This window comes from Bombus flavifrons, chromosome 17 (assembly GCF_040668555.2).
Source record: "Bombus flavifrons isolate JBK064 chromosome 17, iyBomFlav1_principal, whole genome shotgun sequence".
Taxonomy (NCBI): domain Eukaryota; kingdom Metazoa; phylum Arthropoda; class Insecta; order Hymenoptera; family Apidae; genus Bombus; species Bombus flavifrons.
The window spans coordinates 1871389-1892288 of record NC_138458.1 but is presented as its reverse complement, the minus strand read 5'-3'; the positions used below and the strand labels follow the sequence as shown (position 1 = coordinate 1892288).

Here is a 20900-nt window from a genome sequence, read left to right as displayed (position 1 = left end):
GGGGTGTGTCTAAGGACACGAGATCATCGGATTCGTCGAGGATAGCCCTCGTTCAGAAAGTAAGGGAAATTGACGTTGCTGCCAATTGGTCAATTTCCATATCGGTGGTTAGAAAAGATGCTAGCCGCCCTCGAGGGAAAGTTGCTAGTGGGAGACGCCGTTCGTTGAAAGAAATAGATCTCCCCTATCTTCCCGTAGTTGAGACAAAGACTGTTTATCTGTTCGAAGGACTTTAGGTAACTAGATATTAGTGTTTATAACGGCCCTCGGGCTAGCTGATCACGTACTGTGGAGAGACATCGACATCTGGCAATCATCTTACTCGAAGAATAGGGACTGCGTGTGGCGAGCCACGGGACAGAGACCGTTGGAATGTTTACTGTCGCGTGTCGCCAGAAATATTTCTTTTAAGGAGAGCTATAGAATTGCTCCATACCTTTGTTAGACAAAGCGCTCATCCCGTGACCGCGGCTACGTTCGGCGACTGGCTGTCGCCTCGAGCCCAAGCTCATTATCACAAATCTCGAACAAATACAATCGGATCGAAAGACGACAATTGTTTAATTACGCCTATGATAGAATCTAGATTACGGTGTTAAGGGATTTTCCCGAGGTTCCAAAGGGAAGGCTCCGATGTCCTTTCATCTCCGACATATATGATCGAAGCCTTTTCCCACTCCCACGAGTAAAATAATCTAAATACTTCCCCTAAAATCATCCAAGTCAGTCTTCAACAGTCATGCCTAGAGCTCGGAAGTGTATTGTAAACCAGGAAAAGAATAAAGTTTCTTTTTTTTCTTAAGTTTCTTTCTATTTTACCTGAGAACCACCATAGCATTCAACGTGTTAATATAAACACACATTTTATTATTATTTTTTACAGTCTACAGCATATTACTTAATTTGTTATATTGTTTGTTATTAAATAGGTTTTGGAGTTTGATATTTATTGATTCACACAGATTCAGTTTTTACGTTCTGTATTTCACCACCATGTACAGCCATATGAACACATCGGATACACTCAGATAATTATCACGTGGCGGACGCCAAAACAAAAGAGCGTCGTTAGAAGTCGTACCAACTTTGCATGTAGGAACTAGTGATCATGCCAACCTAATATTTTCTTCAACATTATTATAGTAATAGTTGTTTATACTAATGAAAAGATGTACACAGTAAAGTTGTAATATTACATCAATTTTGTTTTAATTTACCTATACCAGAACACGAGTGGTCTGAATTGGCACCGTGCGAATCGCGGTTGCTACGTTCAATAGGAATGTTATGTTACTATGCCAGAGATCACGAATGTTTATCCATATACATGTATATGTATATGTATATACGTATGCATGTCTTAAACGGCGAAATTGGATTTGGAAACAATTTCTCTTTGCTAATTTAAAAATAATCGAATATAGTTCGCAAATATAAAATGGTTTAAGCATAGTGTTACCGGGGACACTATTTTAGCTCCGCGTTGTTTTCTCCATTTTCAAATTTGTATGTTTTTGCCTAGTTATAGATTTGGAAAGTATTACACTGTCTGTTTTTGTACTGCAGCTGCATTTATTGGGACTCTACTAACGCTTTAATTTCAGCAGCGACGGAAGAGAAAGTTTCTTCAGTTGCCTCTCGCAAAGCGCGTGTTACATATTCCTCCGTAACGTTCTCGTATGCCTCTTTGGCTGTAACATACATAAAGAAAAGTGATAATTATTTATCCTGGTTTAAAGTTACAAAGAGATATTCCAATTAATAACCAATATTCAATTAATAAACATGTCTAATCATCCATTTACAAATTAATAACAAAAGCGACAAAAATAAACAAATACGGCTGTTACGTCGCCTAAAACATCGGCGCTGCAGCTCTCGCGACCGGGCAGCCGATGGCCTGCGTAACGTCATTTCGACCCTCAATAAACCTGAGGACCAACCATAACTTTCTCTTTCATTGTGTACACATGTATCTTCAGGCGATCCGTTATCTTGAAAGATTTCTTAAGGCTAAAAATATTTTCGACGCACATCTGGTTTTTAGAGAAGTCCTTGGGTTTATTAGGCGCAATTAAAAACACGGAAAAAGCGGGTACGCGCCCATTAGGAAAAACCGAACATCTGTCTAATAGAACAGGCTGGGTTTTCCCATGCACAAGGTCACTCACGAACCACGTTGGTCGGAGGCTTCCTACTCATCACTTCTCCTACGACTATAGGAGAGTCAAGTCGAATACTTCTCCTACGACTCTAGGAGGGTCAAGTCGCAGACTTCTCCTGCTACATCAGGAGGGTCAAGTCAACTTATTTCGTCAACATCGCTAGGTCAAGTCAACTTACTTCTTCTACATACTACAACGTCGAAGTCTAGCATCAAAATCTAGTGTCTATCAAGTATCCTCTAGTGCTACGTCCACTAATATACGAAATTCGACAGTACGAGCCTTGCTCTACTAGTCATATCTATCTCATCTTCGTGCGACAAGCTGTTATCGACGATTTGTATCTACTCAATAGTGTAGTCTAAGTGTTGGAAATATATATTTTATAATTCTGTGAATCACAGTGTTATATAAACTTAATCACCCCTATTATCTTAACGGAAATCAGGGGATCGATCAACTCGTGGTGTCGATTAGTATACTCGTAACGGGAATTTACGACTCCCGTTGACGTCTCTCCTCGCGATTGCGTCTCCCCGCGATTGGTCGAAATTACAACGGCGCTTTATATCAACCACCTTTGTGAAGTTTTAATGAAATTTCATGCAATAATTATGTAATTAATGATATAGACAGTTTGCTATTTCGTCATACTGAATATTAAAAAAGTTAAACAATACTTTTACAGATAATTACAAACCTTCGTATTTCTAATGGCGATAAAATGTATCGATATCATCATACGTTATAACCCAATTATTCTCTCAAAAACTAGTATAAAAGTTCCATCGTAATCTACAGAACGTTTACGTTTCAAAGAAAAATGTAAAGTAAGTGATTATTGTCTGACTGTTTATTAACGCACATTAGAACCATAAATGTGGCGAATCAAATTTTTCAGCAAGCAAATAACAGCAAATTATTCTTCCACTCGTGAAAGTAATAACTAACAATGACTATTACATTCACTTACTATGTAAATTAAGAACTATCATTACATCATGTTTTTTGACATTGAAGGGTAGGTCATACCATAACATTCACGTAAAGAAACAAATTTTCGTTATTACGTGTCTATTTATAAACGAATTTACAGCATTGTTCATCGAGTAGGAATCTTAGGGCAGAATTTCTCATACGCATCAGGACTAGAGACACGCATCGGTAGCGATACCATGGACAGCGATGCTTTCATTTCCCAATAAGTGATAAGTGTGACGGAAGAAGTAACTTTTATTGGATATATTTGTCTGAGATGAGAGGACTCCGGGGCCTCCCCTCTGAAACTTCGGAAAACCCATAAAAGATTGTAATTAAGGTCTGCAATTGTAATTAAACAATTTGCCGTCATTCTGCCCAATTGTATTTGCGCGAGATTTGTGACAGTGAGCTTGGGCTCAAGGCGACGATCAGTCGCCGAACGTAGCCGCGGTCACGGGATGAACGCTTTGTCTAACAAAAGCATGGAGTAACTCTATAGCTCTCCTTAAAAAGGAAATAGTTGCAACACTCGACAGTAAACTTTCCAACGGTCTCTGTCCCGTAGCTCGCCATATGCAGACTCTATTCTTCGAGTAAGATGATTGCCAGATGTCGATGCACCTCCGCAGTACATGTTCAGCTAGCCTGAGGGCCCCTTATAAATCTTTGTATTTAGTTAACTAAGGTCCTTCGAACGGACAAACAGTCTTTGTCCCAACTACGAGAAGATAGAGGAGACCTATTGTCCAACGGACGGCGTCTCCCACCAGTAACTTTTCCTCGAGGGCGGCTAGCATAGCCGCCGATATGAAGATTAACCAACTAGCAGCAACGCCAATGTCCCTCACCTTCTGAACGAAGGCTACCTTCGACGGATCCGATGACCTCGTGTCCTTAGACACATCCCACTATAGTTTTCCTCTGTGGCATCATCGGGACGGAAAGTCATTCTCTCGTGAGGCCGTATTAGCGAGTTACTTAGCGTCTGTACGCTCGGTGGATATTCTACGTTTTAACAAAGAGTCCGACTTAGATTTTGCGAGCATGTTCATCTATCATCCCGTTGACCGCGGATTCGTTATTGAACCTAGGATCATTGTCATTAGATCTCATCGACGAAAAGAATAACCCCTTACGACCAGTGAATATTACGCGTCCGACTTAGATTTCGTGAGCACGTACATCATCCCGTTGACTTAGTTTCTCGAGTGTCTAATTACAATGGTTACTTGTCCAATCCTGTAATAATCGTATTTGCACTAGTCAATGTCTTAGAGAAGACTCTATCGCATAACGACACTGTGTAATCCAAACGAAGATTCGTTTCGCGCCCCTAACCCTAAATCATAATGTAAACCCGACATATTTATTTAATCAAAATAAATACAAACGTATCCAATTTCGAAAATAAATTTAATTTTTATCATTGAATACGTGCCACGATACGGATGATAGCGAATCGATGATGATAATCGTTGTCGAACTGTTTGTCAACCGTTATCGTCGCAAGAAAGCGAAAAAGAAAGAAAAGAAAAGAAAAAGGGAAACATCAGAACCGGCTAACCGGCGACGACAATTAATTCTCGGCGAAGGAGTTTGGACATGTAACTATCGTGCAGATAAAGCAATATAAATAAATCGTGGCGAACGAGTGGGTCGGTAGAATTAAGAATTTAATCGGCGAAGGGAGAAAACTGGTGATCCGAGATGATCCATAAAAAATTTAAGGGTCATTCGACGAGAAAATGTGTCTCAATACTTAGCTATGTATGTACTTTCAATTTTAATTTCATTGTATTTTAATTTCAAACGCAGTCCATCACTCATGTTATGGTATTAGGATGTGTGACATTTTATCGCGTGCTTCGCGATTTTAACACTAGGTTTACGGGACCCGTCAATTTGACGGATTTCGAACTTCGAAATGAAATATCTCAAAAACCACAGTACCAATTTTAACCATTTTGCATCGTAAATTAATCATTTCATCTAAAGAATTTATACACAAAATTATTTTTTCCTAGGCTTTCTAATTTTTGAAATCTGTATGTAGTATACCCATCTCTACGGGTCCGGACGGGACGAGGAATCTCAAATTGACGGGTAAACGAAAATACGTATTTTTCTCTAAAAAAAAAATCGATTTATTCAAATTAAGTCTGGAAGGAACAATATTAGGCTTCACATTTAAATAAATTATTAATAAATAAAAAGTCTCTTTTTAAATTATCACTAAAAAAATAATAATAACATTAACGGTACAGGGTAATCATATCTATTGAGCACATATTTTGCAAATATACTGAATGTTGTTTGTGCATTTTCCGCATACGATCTTTTTGTAATATATACAATAATTATTACTTCTATTTGTTTTTCTTTTTGCAATAACCCACTTGGCAACTTTTTCGCACTTCTGACTTTGAAGGTTTTTTTTTTATTTATTTAATATTTCACATTCACAATTTGTCCAATTTGAACATTTAGTAGAATTTTTTAGCTGTTTGATTATCACATGAGTGGCTACCCTCAGTGGGGTACCATCTTCGTGTTTGTTAAGATATATCCTTTATGAGATCTGCTGGGTGTTTCCTTTTTAGTCTTCTTTCTATGCTTGTGCTGATCGTTTCCGCTGCCAGCCGGTTCGGGTGCGTTGCTATTCTTTCTCTGTACCTTCTTGCGAATCTGCTAATCTCCTCCTTGACCGTTGGTATTCCAAAGTCTTTCCGTATATCCTCGTTTCTAACGTACCATGGGGCGTTTACTATTGTTCTGAGAATTTTAGCTTGGATTGGATTTTGGTTATATGGCTCATTGCTGTTGTTCCCCATAGTGGTATTCCGTACGTCCAGATTGGTTTTATGATCGTTTTGTAAATTTTTAATTAGTTTTCTATGCTTAATTTGGATTCTCGACTTGTTAACCAATGCATTTGTCTCCTTCCTGTCTGTATTTTGTATATTATTGATTTAATATGCTGTTTCCACGTGAATCGTGTGTCTAAGTGGGGTCCTATGTATTTGACTTGCCTTGTTTGTGTTATGTGCGTGCCATTAAGTATAATGTTTGGTGGTATCCGTTTTCGCAATGTGAATGTAATGTGGTTGCATTTATCGGGGTTTGCTTTAATTTGTTTAACTTGAAGCCACTTTTCTATTTTTGTGATATGTTCTTGTAGTAATGTGACTGCTGTTATAGGGTTAGTGTGTCTGACTAGTACAGCTGTGTCATCAGCAAATGTCAGTATTTTGCTATTGGTAGTTGTTGGTATGTTGGCCGTGTACAGTGTGTATAGTATTGGTCCTAAGACACTTCCTTGCGGAACGCCTGCCTTGATGTCTTTAACTTTAGAGTATGTGTCCTTAATTTTCACTACGAAGGTTCTGCTGCTTAAGTAAGATTTTAATAAATGGTATATCTGCTCCGGGAATTGTTTTTTGATTGATTGAAGTAGACTTTCGTGGTTTCATTTGTCAAATGCTTTCTCGATGTCCATAAAGAGGGCTGTGCAGTATTGTTTGTTTTCTAATGCTAGTATTATTTCATTAGTGAGTTGTGCATTTGCTCTATCGTGGAGTGTTTGTTTCTAAATCCAAATTAGTGATCTGGTATTAATTTTTCCTTCTCTATTATTGGTTTTAAGCGGGCGTAAATAATTTTTTCTAGTATTTTGGAAAACACGGGAAGTAGTGATATTGGTCTCTAAGATGCTGTTTGGTGTGGGTCTTTGCAGGTTTAGGTAACATTATGATCTGTGCTAGTTTCCGTTGTTAAGATATAGAGAGGATTCGGAAATACAAATAATTTACTTTATTCAGCACACAACAGTTATACACATATCTTATACTCTGAAGACCTCGTTATCCTACTCGCACGCACGCTTGTTGTCAACCGACTCTTCCAGATGCTTCTTAAAGACTGCCAACGGTCCTTTGTCTCAACTCAGACCAGGACACCCTCTAACGCTTACACACACATTCACATATACAGTGTAAATGTATCACCTTCCTAACACGCCTCCTTACATTTATACTGTACACTTAATCGTATTTACATGTCTTATCGAATTACTTAACAGAAACTTTAACACTTATTGCTTTATTTACATTCCTCTTAGTTTACATTCATCCATGACCTAAACCTTTCGAATTTCTCTCTACACAGTGCCTTCGTAAAAATATCCGCAGTATGTTCGTCTGTACTTACTTTAATTATATTTATCTTATTTTCCTTTAAGCATTCGTGAATGTAGTGGTAATGGACTTTAATGTGTTTCGAATTTTTTGTAAAATTTCCGTACTTTGCTATACTTATCACTTCAGAGTTATCCTCATAAATTTTTACAGGGATATCGTCTAGATTTACATTCAAGATTTTCATAATTCCTCTAATGGACATTAATTCACTCACCGCTTCCGATAGAGCTACATACTCTGCATACGTTGAGGCTTTAGCCACACACCTTTGTTTTTTAGACTTCCATCCAATTACATTTCCATACAATCTAATTACATATCCAGAAGTCGATTTCCTATCTAAATGATCTCCTGTCCAATCAGCGTCCACATAACAATCTATCGTTTCACACTTTTCGTTCCTTTTATAATGTAACCTTAAATCTCTAGTCCGGTACAAATATTTCAGTATGCGCAAAGCATATTTAAAATGTGTCTCGCTACAACAATCTTGATATCTACTCAGATAATACTATCACACTATAACTTATATCGGGTCTAGTATTTACACTAATATACAGCAATGCGCCAATTAAATTCTTTTATCCAATATGTTCTCTATTTATCTCAGCTTTTTCAATTTTTAAGTTGGTTTCCATAGGTGTACAGTACAGTTTGCTGTTTTGTAATTTATATTTGTTTCCTAATAATTCAATGTATTTCCTTTGACTTAATCTCATTTCATTTTTGAAATAATCATACTCTATATTTATTCCAAGATATTCTTTCACTTCACCTAAATCTTTCATTTCAAATCTATCAGTTAATAACTTCTTTACACTTTGTATCTTCCTTTTGTTTTTACTACAAATTAACAAATCGTCTACATATATTAACAAATAAACAGCATTTGCTCCCTCTCCATGAGTAGATAAGCACAATTCTACATTATTCTGCTTAAAACCTATTCTCGTCACATACCTATTAAGACACTCATACCAACCCCTCGGACTTTCTTTTAACCCATAAATCGCTCTCGATAATTTACAAACTCTATTCATTCATTCTACATATCATATTCTTTGCAACATCGCTCTCTTTTCTCTTTTATTTGCAATGTCCTATTTTTTTTGTTTTAGTTTTTGTTTATCTCTTTCTTTTCCTCGCTTCGTTCTACTTTTGTTAAATTTTTCGCCCTTGTTCCTCACAGATACTTCACCTTTCCTGCTTCTATCTTTGTCATTACCCTTCTCCAATTTTCTATTCTTTTTCCTCTTCTTATAATTTTTTTCATTCTTACCATCTTCACTATTTTCACAACAAGTCCCTCCTCAAATGTACAAGGGATATCTACTTTACAATACTTTGTATGAATCACACTGCTGATCTTTCTTGTTCCTCTCCGCTTTCTGATGGCTTAGGTGGTTTTGGAAGCTTTTTCACAATATATGCTGGTGGCTCGTAATCATCATCTCCATCTGAATAATATTCAATATGTTCTCCTTCTTCATCTTCGTCAGAATACAAATCAAGTTTGGTTTTATTGTCTGGTGGTAATCCATCTGGTCCCATTTTTTCACCTACTTCAATATGTTGTTTTATATGTGTGACATAATCTGCCCTATCTCTCTCACGTTCCCTATCTCTTTCTCTTTCTTTTTTACTCATACCACTACATTTGGCACTGTTTACTAAGTGTTCCTTCCCTTTCAATATACTTTTCATTCTATATGTCCCATTCTCTTTGAACGCTACAGCCGTAAGTCTATTGTTTACATCTATTATTTTCGCAATATTTCCTTTTGTAATAACCATATTCTTATTATCTGTTAGTTTACCTAAACTGATCAAATTTGCGGACATTTCCTTCACATGAAAAACTTTTCTCATATTTATTTTAGTTCGCTTTCCAAATGCTCTAAAGTAGCTTACAACGTTTCCAACTTTTATTGCTTTTACCGGTCTATTATCGCCTAAATATATATTTACTGGTTCTTTAAGGTCGATACATTTCTCAAAATACTTTGCATTATTAATTATATGATCGGTACAACCGCTATCTAATAGCCACATTATTTCGTTCTCACTTATCTCATTCGTCTCGCTGTTGTGTGCTGCGTGCGCCGTTGCTATCCATGTGCCTGCCCCTGAGTTGCCATGCTCGCTCGTGCCGGTTGTTGATTGACGATGGAAGTTTCCACGTCCCCTGCTCGTATTTCCTTTATTTCTGTTGAAGTGGTCACTACTTATAAGAAAACTCTACATCTGGTCTTTTTGGTTTCTCAAGCACTGAAGCCATCGACAGCGCGTAAACAAAAGACTGCGACGAAGGCAGACCATAAACAGCAGACAGGCGACGTTGGCCTCGAGGTTTTCAATTATAGGGTAACACAGCTAGCGTGCGGATCTGGACCAGCTCAAATTGTATTTTTACTTATAATTACACTTCTGCATTAAAATATATTTTCTTCTACCTTAAAATTCATCCACGAGTTTCTCTGTTTATACATCAAATAACCTCAACAATAATAAACATTTTTTACGGCCCATCGATACTAACGCGCAATACGCTACCACGGACACACAACTATGGATTGAGTTCACTACCGATCATTTTTTGCGAATATCTCGGAAACTAAGCGAGACCGTCGATTACGTATTTAGGAAACATCGGAGGTGAAGTAGCTTTTTTGCAGTTTCACAATTCAGTCTTTTCTTTGAAGTATATTATAATTTACGATCGATTTATTTCAATATTGCCACATGAATGTTTCAAGTGAAATTTCCATAGGAAATGAATTTCTACCACGTTTTCGGGTTTTTCTACAACTGTGGAACATCAGCGTGTGAGCAGCACATCTCCTCTGACAGCGGTCTCCTGTAATGTTTGCAGATCCTGCAATTGGATCCGCATACAGGTAGCTGTGGTCACAACAGAATAACTATAGCGCGTTGTTTGAGCGTACCTCAACTTTGTGCTTATGAAAACCGTACTTGGTAAGGCTTCGCGCCAGATACAGGTACGTGAAGAAAATAATAACGTACTTGCTATCGTAATCTAAAATCTCGGGAAAGTTCTGTATTTTTATTCGGGATACCATTTTGTTAATTTATTTTCATCTCGACACAAGTTATAGATTAACTTAGGTATCATTTATAAAAAATTATAGATTGTGGCTACTAAGTATAAAATATAATATGAATGAACAATATTTTTTATGAATATACTAGGAAACTGATAAGAATATGATTAGGAATGTATATGTATATATACTAACAATTACTCACATTTTATTGACAAGTGTCCAAAAAGTTCGCAAGCTGCCAGATTAAACGCATGAATATCTTTTGCACCTTGAGTAGATTTCCTGGCCCAAATGTAAATTCTTACGTCTCTGTACTCTTCTTTATTTTCTTTAATATTTGATTTCCCTCTCGTAATATATATATTGTGTGCTATTTGTTTATTTTGCAAATAATCTATTATCAAAAATGCCCAATTAACAAAGTCATCCATATTCTGGACATTGGAATACTTTATACAAAATCCTTTTGCTGGGTAGTTTCCTAATATTTGTATAGGCCCTGCATATTCTTCAAGATCCTGAAAAATAGTATTAGTGTAGGTAATAATGTTATACAATAACAAATATCAGTGTTAACGAAATTATATTGAAAAGAAAATTACAAAAGTTGCAATAAGTAAGCAAAGAATTTAGCCTTTTATCCATCAGTAACATATGACTATTGTTATTTAGATTTTCCGGCATCTATTTGAAGAAGGTTTAATATCTGATGGACATTACAATTAGTTACACTAACACGTGACGTTATATATCAATAACGTAACGATATATCAATTTAACATCTTCACCATTAAAATGTAATTGAGAAAAACTGAAAGATAAAATGATTGCTTTATATTGTTCTCGTTAATGATATTAATTAGATTAATTTGCATTTTTCTGTTAATATTATCAACATATGTCAAAAAATATACTGGATGAGTAATAAAAATGATTGTAGTAAGAAAGTTTAAAAGAAGATTGTAACGAAACAAATTATGAAATAGTATTGTTAAAATTATTACAATTGAAAATCACTTTACTCTCTGAGAGATTTTCCTAATTACATGTTAGCATGTTTCTATACATCCAAAATAAATACTTGAGCATATGACTATCTTCTTCTACACCATTTACAATAGGAGGTGCAGCTACAAATTTCTTTTACTTGGGATGACAAATTTGGACCCACAAATAATTTTTATATCATTAATAACCATTACATATTTTCTATTTTTCACAGAGAATGCTGCAAATAACGAGTCAGAAGCTTTTAAACAATTTATACATTTTCAGGGGCTCAGCTCCCTTATCGCGATAGTTAAACAAACGTAGTAAAGCTGTTGTCAAACTTTAACTAAAGTCTTATTTAAACCAAAATGTTCCGTTGCTGAAGAATCATGATATTACTTCAACATCTCTTGTATTTTCTCTCCTGGTATAATCAGCAGCCACGAAGAAGTCAGCCGATTTCCATTTTCCAAATATTAGAACCAAACCTCCAGAATTTCAAGTCTACCAATAATATTTCAGCGACGCAGAAGACTGGCGAAAGTAACAATTTGACTTTGAATTGCGATTACGCAAAAGCTATTATATTTGCAACAAAAACTTTTATACCGCAACCTTACATAGTTATATGACATTATCGAGTGACAGCAATTTCGCTTTATGAGAAGTAATATCCAAGCTATTAATAAAAACATAGAAATCGAAGAGAATGTTACAATCGTCCCATACCCCATGGCGTACTTTTTATTTATTTTGCTGAAATTATACAAATTATCGCATACAAGGCAATAATACTCCTTATTTTCTTCATCATTACGTTATTCATTTTTATTCTTCCTCTTGATGTTTTTGATGCGAATTCTCAACTAACTGGCGATAAGTCAGGTTGCAACTAATCGGTTGATATCGCGAACCGTTAACGATATTAAAGCTCAAGGCGAAGGTAAATTAAAGATACCGAGTAGTAGTACGTTTAGTTGATTTATTTGCACTCTGTGCGCGGAGAGAAGCTAGCAAGTTAAGATGCAGAATAATGTTGTGTTTAGTTGATTTAGTTGCACTGTTTAGTGTACACGGAAAGAGTCACTAGCAAGTTACGACGTTGACCGATTGAAGATTGGGAAACTACTATCCTTCGGTGATGATGGTGTTGTCGCTGAGGAAAATTAGTGATAGATGTATCTAACGCAAAGGGTTAATAGCCACGCATCCAATAAGCCAACACAGTTCACATTGTGATAAACTTTCTGGCCTATACCTTTCCCCCTTCAAACTGCTCGCGAATCCGTGAGTGTTCGGACGCGTACACTTGCTGTCGCAATCGAATGACAGAGACTAACCTGCGTCACGTACGTGCTCATGCTTGACCAATCTTCATAGTTCAGCATTCGTAGTTATTGTTGAGAATTGTGGATCGTAATCGCCGAAATAAATATGTAGGAACGTTTACATTACACGTAGAGATGATAATAAAATAGTTTTGCATTTATTTAATATGTGATTGACAAGATATTCATAGATAACCATTGCACGTGTTTCAGCACTCTTCTAGTCTCACTCTTTACTATGCGTGCGAAACATTGACATTCTTCTGTTCTACGAGACGCTGCGCATGCACATACCCCACACTAACACACACTCATATGTGTGTAACTGTGTTCAGAGTGTTATAACAGAGAGTCGATGAGGAATCTGGCTCTTTCTCTGTTTTTTCGTTGCAATACGATTGACAATAATCTTCCGGTAGTGGTGCAGTTGACTCTAGATCGTTTTTTCTGGATTCTTCGTTGTTTGGTTTACTCGAGGTGGGACCTTTCCTTAGTTGGTGAATAGAAAATTTTGGGAGTAGCAAATCTCGGCTGCGTGTCCGATTCGTTAACACTTGGAACATTTATTTTCATGCGGTCACCTGATGGTTGGTTAAATGACTGAGTAAAAGTTCGTGGTAGTGGATCGGTAGCATTTCGTTTCGATACTCGCGTAGTGTTGTCAGATTAGTTCTTTGGGCGGTTGGTAACACGATTTACTTCTCGTAACTGTCTATTTCGTATCTGTCCTATTTCGTATTGTAAATTGAGCAAATATGTCTTAAGTGTTTCGCATTCTTCAATATCCATAGCTACGCGTCGTCCAGTTGGCGTGCGGTTTTCATTTTGAACTGCTTAATTTAATTCATTGAGCTGTTGTCGGAACCTGGAGTTGAAAGATTATACACTTTCTGCTACTCCTTGTTTTAAATTTTTCAATTTGTCCCAGTAATTACTAATAGCGGTTAGTGCTGATACGTGTTGTCTTAAACAGGATTATAAGTCTTCAAGCGAGTTGATCTTTAGGTATCGTATGTTTCTTTTCGCGTCGTCGGTTATGCTTTCGATGAGTATAAGGTGTAACAACAGTTCTCCGTCACTTGCCTTGCACACTTTGTCATGGCTCTTACTTTGCGGATTGATAGGACAAAGTCTTCCACAATTACGTCGTCCCGACGCCGTAGTGTCTCAACAGTACGTATGGCCTTTTCTGCTTGGACGCCTTGTTCTTCGTCGCAGTCGTTTCTTGGTCTAATTGTGACGTGACTAGTTTTACTTCGTAATCTTTGTAAAGCGTCTGATCCGTCAGTTTCGTCATCTATTACCTTATCGGTAGTGGTTTCTAAATGGATGGTCATCTGTGACTGGTCCGTCCGATGTCGTATTTCAGTTCCATGGTTTTTGCAAGATTACTATTTCTTTAGAGCGGTTTCTATCGCTAGTTTCCGTAAATTGTTTTATACTTTTAATGTTTTCATCGGTACTATTTCCTAAGCTTCTAAACTCGTGAGTTAGGCTTTGAAATTTTTCAATCAAGGTAGCAATTAGTTCGCGTTACTTTTCGGTACTCTTGTTAGTTGGATTTATGTTGAGAGGTATGACACTGTCAGCAGAAGAAGAATCACTACCTTCAGAACGTATTTCGGCTCTACTGTTTCCATAGTGTGCCAAAACCAATTGACCATTGTTCTTTGTTGATCCTTCTTTTGATCAAGGAGGTGACTGTGGTCCTTTGCTGTGGAATCCGTGAAGTTCCGGTTGAAGTTTCCTCTTGATGAGTTGAGTGGACTCTGGCAGGGATTGCCAATTTTGTCACGTAGGAAACACAAGAAATCACGAAATTAACAGAATGTGTGAAGTGCTGATTCTGGGTAGGTATATATCATAAGGTCCTGAGCTCTATGGAAGGGCTGCCGTCGAGTGCAGATCAGAAGTGCCTATCCTACCACTGTCTTCTGGGCCTGACACACCATCTGGTCGCTGCCTCTATGGCCGTGGTGGACATTTAGGACACAGGACCATCCCATTACCATGAGCCTGTGACACTATTTATGCGTCTCTCCTTGAGTTGCTCTGCTCGCTCGTGCCGGCTACTTGTTGACGATGGGAGTTTCCGCGTCTCTTGCTCGTACAACCTCTGTTTTCTCTTCCTCTACCACGAGCCCGTGTTGATCCGTGCCAATAACAGTTATTGCCTCCCGCTTGGACGCCACTTTGACACTCTCTCACAAAATGCTCTGCTTTCCCATATTTGAAGCATCCTGCCTTTTTGCAGCAAATGCGTTAGTTCTTCTTTCTCCATGATCAGATTTATTTTCCATTTCAGCTATTTCGATTTTATTTTTCACATACGCTACTGTTTGATCCTCGGAATACTCTAGCTGGAAAGCTTTTCGTTTTCTCCATTTCAGAACTAAATAATCTTTTCTTTACGATGAATCGAAGGCGATAAACAGTGAATTCCCGCTTATCGCTCTATTTATGTTATGCGTATCGGCGGTCGGATTTGGGCCCCGCAGGAAACATAGCCGAATCACGCTGGGCGACGAACGTGTTAAAAGTTGCGGGGCCAACTCCGTGGCGGGAGTAACTATGACTCTCTTAAGGTCGCACATGCTAACGTCAGTAATGATACCAGTGACATTAAAAATCAACCTGGTTGATTACGAGATCAAGAATTATGGTTGCTCGTGGGGCAGGAGCACCTTCGGAGCGCCTACCCAAGTCACACCCCTACCACCTCGTGGTACCTCCGGTAACGTGTATATTATCACTTTCCCGGGGGATTCGTCCTACCGATTGTGGTGTACACGGCTAAACGGGGTGTGGAGGCGCAGGCATTTGGCGTAAAAATTGTACATAGTCGGTTCTCCGACGGTTTGATCTCATGACGACAGTGGCTTTTCCTTTAGACACGTTTTGGTTTTATTATACTGATTTGTTGGCTGGACGCCTTACGAAGGGGCTAATCTTCGGAAGTATGGAGGCTATTTGGATAGCCCCCACAGGTTCTAGCTAGCATGCCGCAGTTAAATGGTTGTGCTATGGATCCTTGGAAGGTTCATAGTTGCTCGGGGCAGAGGGACCTCAGCCTCGTCTGCTCAAGTCGCACTCCTACCTCCCCGTGGTACCGCCGGTAACATTTACGCCGCGTCGGCGTGGGGAATTGTCCCCCGGACGCGGCGTTCATGGCTAAACGGAGTGCGGCGCAGAAGGAGCGAAAGATACAAAATAATAATCGGTTTGTCAATCAACGGTTTTCTACCGTGAATTATGAAATTAACATCTTTATAAAGGAATTCGTTCCTATGGTGTATAATAGTAACGACTGGCTATGAAAAAGTTTATGAGTTGCAAAAATTTGGTTTCGATTATATAGATCACAAAAGTAATTTTGTAAATTTCGATGAAAATATTGAAGCTTCGGACGCAGCGCTTTTTGGCGGTCCGGAGGGGACCACGGATGACAACGTAAACATGTCTCCGGACACAATTTTGGTCCCGTTAATGGGGAATGAGGTTGCTTGTCCGGTCTGTGAAAAGAGGGAAGTGCATCTCTTTTTCATCACATTAACTGACCTTTTGTTTTTGTACGTGGAGAAATCCTCATGGACACTCCGCTGTTGCAATAATCGCGTAACAGCAGAGTAGTGTCGGACTCCTACCGCCTAAAACTCCACGATGACCATCCTACGCGTATGACAGGAGTACTCCAGGAACCTCTTATGAATTAACTTCCGTTGCACCCCCTTCTACATTAACTGACCTGGACAGGCACCTCAATGAACATCATTTAGAAACCCTCATTAACTGAGGTTATCGGAAATGTGGAAGGTGCTTCCAAAAGCTCCATAGGGCGAGATGTCACATCCCTAAATGTGGCATCAGGCAAGTTAGTGAAGGTCGCTTTAGGTGTCGCGCTGGCAACATGAGTTTTGGATTCCAAAGGGGTGTATCGACCCACGAACGACACGCGCACCCTGTCGTTAGAAATATGAAAAGAAGGGAAACGGACCCCCCTACAACAAGTGGCAGAGCCTGGAAAGAAGATGAGGTCGCCCTCCTGAGGGAACTAGATGCAATTTATAGAGATCATAAGTTCCCCAACATAGAGATCAGCAAAATTTTGACGATAAAAACTGCTGATCAAATTCGAAGTAAGCGAAAGACATTAAAAACGGTCGATATAGAAGGGGACCTTCAGGAGGGTGCCCCAGAGACAGAGGGCGGGTGCGATCTCGTCGAATGATTCATGGCGTCTGCAAGACAAGAAAGCCTAATTAATAACGAAGAAATGGTTCACGAGTGGCAGCAATACCTTATAAAAGAAATCGAAAAGCAAGCTGAGGTGCCTCCAATATTAAGGAAGATGTACGCTCGGTTAAGCGAATTTTGGGATAATGGTAAAAGAGACAAGGAAGCACTGAAAGAAAATTTGGATAAATTTTTAATTGAGCATCTCTATGGAGCTCTAAAAGATAAAAGAGAAAAGCCCCAAAGCAGCCAAATGGAAAAAGCCAATATGACAAATAAATATAAATCAAAGAAGGCAACAAGGAATTATAAGAAAAAGTACTCATTCGCACGTTGTCAAGAGATATATAAAGAATGTCCAAGGAAGTTGGCCGATGCCACTGTAAATAATGATCTGACTCACTTGGAACCAGCCAAACAACCGCCAGATGCAGGGGATGTGAGAAGGCTTTACAATGATCTATGGGGTAGAACTGGCCCCATGAACCCGAAAATATTAGAAAAGAGTGCCCCGGAATTGCCGCTGGGTACTACTTCGGGCCGATTAGTGTCGGGGAAGTCGAGGATATAATAAACAAAATGAGAAAGTAGTCTGCGGCAGGGCCAGATGGGCTATTGAAAGAAAATCTACTAATACCTGGCCTGCCCATTATACTCACCAAATTTTTCAACATGCTATGGTATAATTCCTACTTTCTGACCTCATAGAAGGAGAATAGGACTACATTAATTCCAAAGCCCAATAAAGATACTAGCATTGTTGAAAATTAGCGACCAATAACAATTGGCTCAATCTTAAGTCGAATGTTCTCGTCGATCCTCAACGGACGGCTCAGGAGTGATATCATCCAGAATATAAGACAGAAGGGGTTTACATCAGAAAGCGGATGCAAAATTAACATAGAATTAATGAACGCGGCTTTAGATCATTGTAAAAGACATCAAGGCGGGGTGTTCACAATTGTGGACATCTCGAAAGCCTTCGACACCATACCCCATTCGGCAATAAGACTTTGCCTGGCGAGAAAGGGCGTACCGACCCCTATAATTGACATAATTATTGAAATGTATCAAAATTGTAAAACGATTATTAAAAAGAAGGATAATATAGGGGTCGAGGTTGAAATCCTCAGGGGGGTTAAGCAGGGTGATCCGTTGTCACCGCTGCTATTTAATCTGTGCCTTGAGCCGCCGATAGAAATAATCAATATGAACACCGGTGGCATAAATATAAATGAAAGACATAAGATTCCTGTGCTGGCCTTTGCTGATGACATCGTCTTGCTTGGTGAAGATGAGAGGGAAGCACAGTGTGAAATGGACGAGCTCCACAGATACCTGGAGAGCCTGGGTATGAGAATATCAGTCGATAAAAGCCAAACATTCCAGGTGGTAACCAAGAAGGACACCTGGTTCGTCAAAGATCCGAAAGTACAAATTGGCAATAAGAAAATACCAGAAATAAACCCGGAAGAAACATTCAGGTATCTGGGCGCAAAAATTGGGCCTTGGAAAGGCGTCCACTGTGGCATAGTTGTGCCTGAAATTCTGAGCATGGTGAGGAGAGTCCGCAAGCTCTCCTTAAAACCATGCCAGAAGATTGAATTATTAACTAAATATATTTTCCCTCGCTTCATTTACCATCTGCTGATAAATCCACCAGGGGACGGTGTCCTGAAACTTATGGATAGCGAGGTCAGGCAGGAGATCAAATTAATTTTACACCTAGTACCATCTACCGCCACCGGATTCTTCTACGCTCCTAAAAATGATGGAGGTCCAGGGTTACCGAGGTTTGAACACATTGTAAAACTCGGTACCCTAAGGAGCTAAAATAAGGAGCTAAAATAAAAAGATTGATAGACCCAGGGGCAGCAAGTTTGATCGGCGAGGACACAGAGAATAAGTTAAAAAAGATTGCGAACTCCCTGAGGATTAATTGGCCGGCCACCTTCGAGGACATTGAGAAGGACAGTAAAAGACTTAAAGGCAAACACATTCAACAATGGGCCGAACTAAGAAGTTAAGGTCAAGGAATAGCTGACTTCGCTAAAGAAAAACTTGGCAATGTGTGGTTGAAGGAATACAACCTATTAAAACCATCCCGCTTCATCGATGCCTTCAGATTCCGTACGAACACCTTTGGCATCAAAACTACCTTGGCACGGGCAAAGAAAAATATGGATGTAAAGTGCAGAAGGTGTCATGCCCAACCGGAGACACATTGGCTCATATCTTGGCACTGAGCTTACAGCAAATGTAAAAATTGTTATTTCTCTTACTTCTTATTATTTATTTTATTCTTATTCATATGTTATGTTGAGATCATGTTCTTATTTAGTTCAATTTACTTCAAAGTTTAACGATCAATATTTTATATAGAAATAATTTATTAATCAAGATAACATGATTTTGCAACAATAAAAATAATTTTAACAATATCGCTAAATGAAAAAAGACACAAAAGATTTGGTTCCTATCTTTCGTCTTTAAAAAACGTTCAAAAGGGAAACAGATATTACATCATTTTCGTTTTAAGTAATCCCGAATTTCAAAAAAATACATCCTTCCAAATATTATAGTTACCAAAACAATGTGCAATTGCAATAGGAAACTTCAACGGGAACTCCACGGATTCTACAGCGAAGGACCACGAACACCTAATTGGTCAAAAGAATGGTAAATTGGTTTTGGCACAATATGGAAACAGTAGAGCCGAAATACGTTCTGAAGGTAGTGATTCTTCTCCTGCTGACAGTGTCATACCTCTCAACATAAATCCAACTAACAAGAGTACCGAAAAGCAACGCGAACTAATTGCTACCTTGATTGAAAAATTTCAAAGCCTAACTCACGAGTTTAGAAGCTTAGGAAATAGTACCGATGAAAACATTAAAAGTATAAAACAATTTACGGAAACTAGCGATAGAAACCGCTCTAAAGAAATAGTAATCTTGCAAAAACCATGGAACTGAAATACGACATCGGACGGACCAGTCACAGATGACCATCCATTTAGAAACCACTACCGATAAGGTAATAGATGACGAAACTGACGGATCAGACGCTTTACAAAGATTACGAAGTAAAACTAGTCACGTCACAATTAGACCAAGAAACGACTGCGACGAAGAACAAGGCGTCCAAGCAGAAAAGGCCATACGTACTGTTGAGACACTACGGCGTCGGGACGACGTAATTGTGGAAGACTTTGTCCTATCAATCCGCAAAGTAAGAGCCATGACAAAGTGTGCAAGGCAAGTGACGGAGAACTATTGTTACACCTTATACTCATCGAAAGCATAACCGACGACGCGAAAAGAAACATACGATACCTAAAGATCAACTCGCTTGAAGACTTATAATCATGTTTAAGACAACACGTATCAGCACTAACCGCTATTAGTAATTACTGGGACAAATTGAAAAATTTAAAACAAGGAGTAGCAGAAAGCGTATAATCTTTCAACTCCAGGTTCCGACAACAGCTCAATGAATTAAATTAAGCAGTTCAAAACGAAAACCGCACGCCAACTGGACCACGCGTATGGATATTGAAGAATGCGAAACACTTAAGACATATTTGCTCAATTTACGATACGAAATAGGACAGCTGGTAATAGCCAGCGATCTGAGGAACCTGAACCTCGCCCAACGACTATCAGTCGACCGAGGACAATGGTTACGAGAAGTAAATCGTGTTACCAACCGCCTAATGAACTAATCTGACAACACTACGCCAGTATCGAAACGAAATACTACCGATCCACGACCACGAACTTTTATTCAGTCATCTAATCAACCATCAGGTGACCGCATGAAAATAAATGTTTCAAGTATTAACGAATCGGACCCACAGCCGAGATTTGCTGCTCCCAAAATTTTCTATTCACCAACCAAGGAAAGGTCCCACCTTGAGTAAACCAAACAACGAAGAATCCA

General features: G+C 38.7%; 1 protein-coding gene and 1 long non-coding RNA gene across 8 annotated transcripts in view; one reads left to right on the top strand and one right to left on the bottom strand.

The window, feature by feature from the left end:
- Window positions 1-963: 963 nt before the first annotated feature.
- LOC138188605 (GDP-D-glucose phosphorylase 1) overlaps window positions 964-20900 on the bottom strand; it is a 96508-nt gene continuing 76571 nt past the window's right edge. For all 7 annotated transcript variants that reach the window (XM_069130559.1, XM_069130557.1, XM_069130558.1 and 4 more), the window contains 2 exons: window positions 10610-10925; window positions 964-1691 (listed from right to left, as the gene is read on the bottom strand). In XM_069130559.1, coding sequence (XP_068986660.1) covers window positions 1573-1691; window positions 10610-10925 — 435 coding nt within the window. In that variant the 3' untranslated portion in view covers window positions 964-1572. The remainder of the gene's footprint in view (window positions 1692-10609; window positions 10926-20900) is intronic.
- LOC138188617 (uncharacterized) lies at window positions 9873-10800 on the top strand. The gene is made up of 2 exons (XR_011175583.1): window positions 9873-10043; window positions 10113-10800. It is a non-coding gene; the product is annotated as an uncharacterized LOC138188617 (long non-coding RNA).